Source organism: Rattus norvegicus, chromosome 5 (assembly GCF_036323735.1).
Source record: "Rattus norvegicus strain BN/NHsdMcwi chromosome 5, GRCr8, whole genome shotgun sequence".
Taxonomy (NCBI): Eukaryota; Metazoa; Chordata; class Mammalia; order Rodentia; family Muridae; genus Rattus; species Rattus norvegicus.
The window spans coordinates 79,704,147-79,713,017 of NC_086023.1; the positions used below are offsets into that span (position 1 = coordinate 79,704,147).

Genomic DNA, 8,871 nt, shown 5'->3' on the forward strand with positions numbered 1-8,871 from the left:
GAAAAGATAGTCTATGGATGGAAGAATCGTGCAGCAAGTCTCATGCGTCTATGGTCCTTATAAAGCCTCTAAGGCAGGAGCCCTAGAGAGCATTCATCAGGTCTTGGGACTGCTCCAGAGGTGGTGAAATCCTGAGACTCAGCTAAGATTCTGGGACATGTGGAAGGATCTTGGGTACAAGACTAAGGAGGTCCCCTCATTCTCTCATGGGTTAGCCCTCTGGACACATAGACATACATTTAAGTGCAAGGGTAATCATTTATTGAACTGCAAGAGCAAGAAATTTGTGCAGAATGATCATGGGTGGGGCAAAGAGAAATTTAAGAAAGCTTTTAATTCTCGATGTGTTGTCCTGGGTAACTAGGGAAGATGCTGGAGAGACCGGGATTGCACTTTTCTGTGAAACAGAATGGAAATCAGATCGCAGAATTTGTCTCAGGATGCTCCATGGACAGGAAATTGTGATGCTGGAGTCCTGGTGAGAAGTCTCCACTCAGCACTGAGTAATCCAGGAAGAAAGAATAAAGGAACCCATTAAGCACTTCTTGGATTGACTTATGGACAGAGAGGCACTCTTGTATAGAACAAAGGATGAAAAAATAGATCTTGCCCTGCAATCTAATCAACATTATTTGCCAGAAAACAGGGATTAAACACATAGAATAAATGACTCTTTCCTTATGGATGGCATATGAAAAATGAAGTAACGAAAGGTCTGAGGCTTGTTTGCACAACCTTTAGCATAAGAAGCTCTGAAGAATGGTCATTGCCTTGAGGAATAATGGTGAAAGCCTTGGCCACTTTTAAAGACTTTCCTACATTATCTGAGTGAAGTCTTGGGAAATGGGAAAGAGGGGTCAGAGGAGTCTGCTCTCCAGACTGTAGGAGAAGTGGAGGACATGTAACTCCACTTCCAGGTAAGAAGCCAAGGTTGTACGGAGTTCAGATGAAGATCTTATTGTCCAGAGTGGAATGGAGTGGGACCCCAGTCTCTGAAGAGCAGTCATACTCACATCCTGCTACTCTCTGTTTCAAACTTTAACTCTTAATGACACTTAACACATTGTTGAGCCCTTTTTACACAACCATGCAGCAACTATGGAAAACTCACTCCCTTGTTTTCTTGCCTAAGTGCTTAGGTCACTTTGCTTTAGAGCTCAAAATAGGACCAGATAGTCACAAATCCACATAATTCAAAGCCATTTTTCAAGCTCTGCTCAAAGACTCCTTATCAAATTATTCTTATAATAATTTGGGGGCACAATACTAACACTTTTGGAAGGCCTGGTTCATGCCCACCCCCTCCTTGCTCTCACTGGAGATTGCCCACCTGGAGGCTCAGGCCTTTCTTCAACCTCGGGCCTGGAGACAACGATCTGCAGGGTGAGAAAAAGAACGTGTTCAGGTACCAGGTCCACTTTATTCTCCGATGAGGAAATGAGGTGCCTCTCCAGCTTTCAACAAATGCCTGATTGCCAATCCCACAGGTTCATTTCCTCTATGATATAATATTCAGGACGAGAAAAATAAGTGAGTCCTGACTTACCAGTCTTGGTTAGGTCAATGATATTGTCCCTAGTGATTCCATGCGCCACACATAGTTTTGCAAACTTTTCCTTGATGTCTGAACTCAGATCCTTTGTTCTGCCTGTGAAAAGAGCAGCAATGAGTGTAGCAGCTGTGTCCTAGGCATTGACCACAGAACTAAGTGAGGGGACAGGGGCTCCCACATAAGGGTGAGAAAATGGCTGGTGACATGGTTGACAGGTGTGGGTCCAATCTATCCTGAATGTGGCACCCACGGAATGGCCTTCTGGCACATGGAGAGATTTCAGAGTGCCCATCACTGTGCTTGAGGAAGGGTGCAGGTGAACATCGTTGACCTTCAGGAAGTGAGGAAGAGGCAGGACCAAGCTGGGAAGACCATACTAAAGCTAGAGTTTCCTTCCTGTTTTCCCACCCCAAGATCAGTGTCCGTGTGGAAATACTTTACCGTAGAGCTCCATCAGCTGGAATGTTTCCCCGTTCTTGAAATTAACGAGATGAAACATGACATATCTGTCATAGTCTGTCTTAAGTATAGTAAATGTATTCCCTCCGTCATCTGTGGAGGAAATGGGACACAGGTCAGAAATTCTCTGGTCTGCAAGAAATTATGTAAATCCTTTACCTGTTCTACCCCAAACATGAAAATCATTAAAATACATATCCTGGAAGAGATGGGGGGCGGGGATGTCTGCTGCTTCCCATCTGTAGCTTTCTGGACTTGATGAAGTAACTTCTAAGGAAGGGGCCCTGGGACGACGCCCACTAGAGAACACTTAGCCACAGCAGTGACTCACTCTCTCTCATCCTCTCTAGGCTCACCTGCCTCCCTCAGCACCTTCAAGCGACACGTCTGTCTTTCATAAGTCTGCCGTCTCACATGGCTACATCCTGATCAATGTGCACCGGTGCTAGCTACCGGGCAGTATCAGATTCCACCTCACCATACTTATCCCCCTTGCCTGCCACAGGGTGCTAGCTATTAGATGGCCCCCGTGTCCCTGGCTAAATCAACCATGTCAGGAAGTGCTTGACATTCTACAAGGGGTTGTGGTGAGTTCCCTAGTAGAAAGTTTGACTGGGAGGTGCAAGTACCTGAGTTCAAAACCCAGTAACACACACACACACACACACACACACAAACACACACACACACACACACACACAGGATAAAGGTAGTAGGGTTTACTAAATTCCTTGTGGATAGATATATAGACATTATATATACTTACACTCAACAAAATATTCGCCATCCTTTGGTGTTTTGTAGGCAACCAAAGAAAATTCTGTGCACACTCCATTTTCCCTGTAAAACAGAGCAAGCTGGTGCTTAGGAGATTTTTGATCTGGCTGGCTTCTTCACCCTCTACTCTATACGTATCTCCATTTTCTGATTCCATTTAACTTTTGAATATTTTTGCAAAATTAGCAAAATGGCTTTTTTTTAAAGGCTATTTCGTTTCTGTCTGATACGTTAGTAATCACTAATTTGCTCTTATTTCTTCTTCCTCTGCTAAGAGCAGACACCTCACTTACTTAATACGGAACTTGAAGGCTAAGGAATTTTCCAAGACACGGATGTGCTGCACAAAAACTCTCATGCTGCCATTCTCTTCTATCTTTTCTCTTTTGTCCGAGGCCACGACAATAGAAAACCAATCCCCATTGAGCTGTAATGGATAAGAAAATGCTTAAGGGAGTACGGGGCAGGGATACCACATGGACTTGTTTCTTCTTGAATTTGGCTTGATAGAGTTGTCACAATACCTAACATTCTGCCCCTGCCTCTCAGTGAGTGCAGAGGTCCCCAAACGTTGTTAGATCTGAATAGCATACAACTGGTCTTACTTCAAGGTCTGAAGCCATTCCTTTGTCTAATAGAACAAGCCACTGTACCCATCCCCTCAGAGGACCCGCTTGGCTTCAAGAGTTCTCCAAAGCACTCTCTGAGTCAGAAGTTACTATTCGCTGAGCCTACCTTGTCCACATCACGGTTCCCTGTTGTGGAACTAGCTTCTTCTGCATGGCCACAGACCAGGGTCAGGCCCAGACACAGCAGCAGCAGCAACAGCTTCATGTTGGTAGGGAATAGAATTGCCTCTCTGCTGGGACAATCTCTCTGCGCCTGGTGCCCACACTCCACCTCCAGCACTTTGCTTGTCTTTATACTCTCTCTGGTTTAGAGTGTTTTTTTTTTTTTATTTCCTTCTCAAATGGGCCTCCTTCCCTCAGGCTTTGTGGAATGTTTTCTCATGTACTGATGTGAAGCCAAGGATTGTTCCTGCCCTTTTCAGAGTTGGCAAAGTCATCTTCTATGGATTGATTCTATCACTCATACATTTCGCAAAACATATTCCCAAGACAAACCGAGGAAGTTCTAGAGGGCTGCCATCCGGAACCAGATGCAACTTTGGATCTGACTTGGAATCAGAAAGCCAGTTATGGAGTGGGCGGGTACTGAACTGGAAGGTCAAGCATGAAGAGAATCTTTGCTTCGAGACTTGAGTGGAGTGTGGAAGAAGCTGAATTACTTGGGTTTTCTTTGAAAAGATTCATTCACCTTTCATGTGTATGAGCATTGGTTTTGCATGTGTACCATGCACACACCTGGGGCCAAGAAAGTCAGAAGGAGGTCAAAAGAAGGAGTCAGATTCTTTGAAACCTGTTCTTGCTGAGGACCCAGGTTCAATTCCCAGCACTCACATGGCATCTCACAACTGACTCTAACTCCAGTCACAGGAAATGACCTTCTTTGGGCCCCGTGATCTCCTGTACACATGTGGTACATATGAACTCACTCATTCAGGCACATATGCATAACAATAATAAATCTTAATTTAAAAAGATTATCAGGAAGGGTCTTCTGAAGCTAAGCTGACAGCCCCCACCCCCAAACCCACCCCAAAAGATTGACCTCAGAATGCAAACAGCTAACCTTTTAAGGTAAACTGCTTCAGCTGTTTACCTCAGAGAACGTTGGACTTTAACTGACTGGACATAATCTCATCATTAAAGAAAAACAAAGGTATTGTTCAAAGTCATATTTGCTGATGGAGGTCCAAGTAGAAATGATGTCAAGAGTCTGCTTACAAAGAAACACAGTTATAATGGGAACATATTTTGTATCCGTATAAATTGTATTTACCCTGGAACTAGAAATATAAAATAGTGTTTGATGTGGGGAAATAAAGAATTCAAGAAGGAGGCAAGTCCTCGATAGGTTTTATTTCCACTTTGCATCAACTCTCTATAGTATGTACTATTTATTTTCATCTTTCCATAGTGTTAGCTAAGACTCAGAAAGATCAAGTAACTATACAAGGACATACAGCCAGTCAGCGAGAGAACTTAGATTTAAACCCAAGCCTGTCCATCTGACTCAGGAGCCTTTGTTCTTATTAACTCCACTACACAGGTCTGGATGTTTTTACCGGAAGGGAGGATGGTTAAATAGTTGAAAGAGGAATAAACAGCACTGCAGAGCTCCAGACACATCGGACTGAAACTGCACGTGGTTTTCTTTAATATGGAGGAGTGGGTGTAGCTTGAGATTGAATGAGACATGACTACTGGCCCCTCTTGGTCTACAAGTATTTGGTAAATGCTTGACTAGGGGATTATCATTTTTCTTTTCTCCTCTTCTTCTTTCTCCTGCTCCTCTCCTCTCCTCTACCTTTTTTTGGTTGATTACGGTGTGTGTGACACATGTGCACACATATGCACACGCCTGTGCCTTTGCTTGTATACGCAGGAGTCAGAACAGGGTGCCAGTTGTCTCCCTCTGTCTCCTTTTACTTTATCCCCTTCAGACAGGGTCTCCCTCTGAATCTGGGACTTAGTGTGTTTCAGATAGTCTGGCTGGCCAGTAAGTTCCAGCAATCCTCCAGTCTCCACCATCTACCTAGTGGTGGGATTAAAGGCAGCCATGGCCAGCTTTTTTAATGTGAGTTCTGAGCATCTGCTCTGACCTTGCTGGGAGCCCGCATAGCCCTCACAGTCAGTACTTCTCCACTGATCTGTCTTCCCAGAAACTCACATAGAGGCTGGCCTTGAGCTTCCTGAGTTTCTGAATGGTCTTGGATCTGTGGCAATCCCCCAGCTCCAGCCTCCTGAATGCTAAGATTACAGGTTGTAGCACCACGTCTGGCTATAGATTAATGCTTTTCTAGTAATGAATGAGAAGATGCTTCCCCAGCAGAAGGCAACAGCCAGTCCCTTCCACTTAATACTCCTCAGTACACGTGGGATGTTCGTGTGACTGAAGCACTGAGGCTGTTAAGAAATGACTAGACAAAGCACATGGGTAAGAGGTTTAAGGAGTGTACGTGTAACCAGCTAATGGCCCATTTGTAACTAGCTAGCATTTCTGAAACTGACTAATAGGAAAATGATTTAATGACCTTTACCTGAGTCTTACTCTCAACTAATTAAATAAATAACCCATTCAGAAAGCCTGCGGAAACATTTGAGTCACTCACATGGTGCCAGGGTGTGTTTGGGGCCAAGAAGAACATCAATGAACACGGGCTTATTTGATTCATGTCCCAGAGAGGAAATATTCTGTAGTCCCTCCAGCAGAGTGACAGATAGGACTGCTGACCCCGGCTCGACATCAGTTCTAAAGCACCTGCTTCTGTCAGCGTCAGAGGATGCTTGGAGTCACTGGAATCCACCTGCTTAACTCCCAAAACCTAGAGCGGGCCCACGAAAACAGGCAGAAACAAATGTTAGGGGACAAAGAGATTATTGGCCAGGAACTCTTGAAGGACAAAGGGAGCTAGGAGACAGCAGAATCAAGGAAGGGAAGTTATCCTGTGTTAGGCAGAAATGCTATGCCAAGTTGTGCTCGATCATGCGGTGGGGGATGTGCACCCCAAAGAGACCAGCATCTCAGCTCAAAGACAAGGGAGTCTGAAGCAGTTAACAGTTGGGACGGCTAGCTATTCACACTCCTCACAACCAAGCAGTCTTTTCCTCAAGGTTGGGGGTGGACTCTAAGCTATACTGCATCATGATGTCTGGGATTTCATTCTGCTATCCATGAGTAGTCTTTCTGCACAGGTCTCGTGTCCTCTCCCCAATTAGGTATCTGTCACAGGAACATTGCAATACAAAGATATTTAACTCAGGGGAATCTGTAAGCCACCGAGGCCAGGAACCATGCGTCCACACTACTGCATGCTCAGACGGGTCAGTGCCTTGGCAGGCACAGTGTTAGCCTTCAGTCACCAATGGCTGATGGAGGGAAGGCAGGATGACACCAGAAGAGGGAGGGACTGGAGAGATGACTCCCGGTTAAATTCCCAGCACCCACAGGAATCCATAAGTCTAGTTCCAGGGATCCGACACCCTATGTGGGTACTGAGTGCATGTGTTGCACAGACATACATGCAAGCAAAACATTCATACACATAAAATAATCTATTGTTTTAAGCACAAGAGAATTGACCAGACTACCAGGAACTAGGCAGAGGGCCTTCTAGGGTGTGGGGAGAATGGATCCATATGTGAAGGCCATGGCAAACAGGAGTACAAATAGTTCAGAGCGCCAAAGGAAACCTTGCTGGAACACAGTGAACACAGGAATTACGAAATGAGTCGAGGCTAGAAAGGGAGTTGTGTCAGTTTGCAGGGGCTGCCCTCTCGAACTCATGCAGTATGGGTGACTTCAGCAAAAATTAGACTTTCTCCTTTCTGGCAGCTAGAACTCTGGGAGCAAGGTGTTCGATGCGTCCTGCTTCTTCTGAGCTCTTCCTCATTGGTGGAATCGTGTTCCCGGGTCTTCAGGAAGTCTCTTCTCTGATCCATCCTGTATCCCAGTCTTTTCTTTTGAGGACACTGGTCAGGCATCTTGACTTAGGGTTCACCCTGAAGACCTCATCTTACCATAATTACACCAAATCACACTCTCAGGCACTATGGGTAAAGCTTCCAATGTACATATTTTTGGTGGGCACACTTATCCCGTATCAGCTTATGTGGGCCCGTGAGGAGCTTGGTAGGGGTTGGTGTTCATGTATCTGGGAAGGACCTGAAGCATTTTAGAATTACAGTAGGAGCATGGTCAGAGGTGTGCTTTCAAAGTTCATCTGGCTGCATTTGGATAACTAAGACCAACAGGAAGGCAGGAGAAGAGAGAAAATAGTTGCTATCAGTGGCTCTCAAACGTGTGGAGATGGACTTTTTTTGGGTTCTCAATGTGTGGGTTGTGACCCCCACCTGAGTCACATGTCCTATATCCTGCATATCAGATATTTACATTTCAATTAATAACAGCAGCAAGATGACATTTATGAAGTAGCAACGAAATAAGTTTACAGTTGGAGGCCACCATGACATGAGGAACTGTATTAAAGGGTCATAGCATCAGGAAGGTTGAGAACATTTAGGCAGGAGATCATGAAGGAAGTTACTGGAACGTGCTGGCAAGAGATCATGTAAGCTTACTCTCCATAGCTGGAATTAGAGGGAGGTCTATAGAGAAAGTACATGGTGTTCAGAGAATGTGAGGTGTTAAGAACACATTGGTATTCTGTATTCTTATATATACAATTTAGAGTTATTGCGATTAATACCATGACGAAAAGCAACTTGAGGAGGAAAGGATTTATTTTAGCTTACAGTCTATCATGAAGGGAAGTTGTGTGTGTGTGTGGGTGTGGGTGTGTGTGTGTGTGTGTGTGTGTGTGTGTGTGTGGTGGGAGGACTCTATGAGAGAACTTGGAGGCAGGGACTAAACCAGAGGCCTTAGGAGAACATGGCTTCCTGGCTCGTTCCCTGTGCATTGTGAGCCTGCCTTCTTATATACCTCAGAACACCCTGCCCAGGGTGGTACATCCATAGTGAGGTGGGTCCTCCCGAATCAGTTTCCTAGAGGCATTTTCTCACTTGAGGGTGCCTCCTTCCAAAACACTCTAGCCTGTGTGGAATTGAAACAAAAAGAAAAATAAAGAAATGACCCAAGAAAGTTACTAATGAAGGAAAGAAAAAACAAAGCACCAAAACAAAAAACAACTGTACATGAGAAACAATAAAGATAACGCCTCTGCCTAGTGTTTGGAAACCTGACGTCCGTATCCCTGTGTACAGGGGGGTGTGAAGGCATATATGTGCTGTTGATGGATACACACAGATGCTGGATGCATGAGAGTCAGTGAGATGCTGGTTTCAACCTTCGTGATGTAGGCACCTCTTGCTTCTATCTTCCTTTTATTCTTCTTTCTTCATTACCCATAATTTTCTGTGTTTTATCCTGCAAATAGTTTCATAAGTTATCTCAGGACTTCTCCCCCTGACATTAACTGAACCGAACCTATATAACCGCCC

The 8,871-nt window shown here is 44.8% G+C and overlaps 1 protein-coding gene across 1 annotated transcript; it reads right to left on the minus strand.

Moving 5' to 3' along the window:
- Window positions 1-304: 304 nt before the first annotated feature.
- On the minus strand, window positions 305-3,661 carry Mup4l4 (major urinary protein 4 like 4). The gene is made up of 7 exons (NM_147212.1): window positions 3,524-3,661; window positions 3,082-3,215; window positions 2,778-2,851; window positions 1,994-2,104; window positions 1,547-1,648; window positions 1,331-1,376; window positions 305-499 (listed from the first exon to the last, which is right to left on the minus strand). Exons 1-6 carry the CDS (start codon window positions 3,620-3,622, stop codon window positions 1,351-1,353), a joined length of 546 nt encoding a protein of 181 aa, NP_671745.1. The 5' UTR covers window positions 3,623-3,661; the 3' UTR covers window positions 305-499; window positions 1,331-1,350.
- Window positions 3,662-8,871: the final 5,210 nt, after the last annotated feature.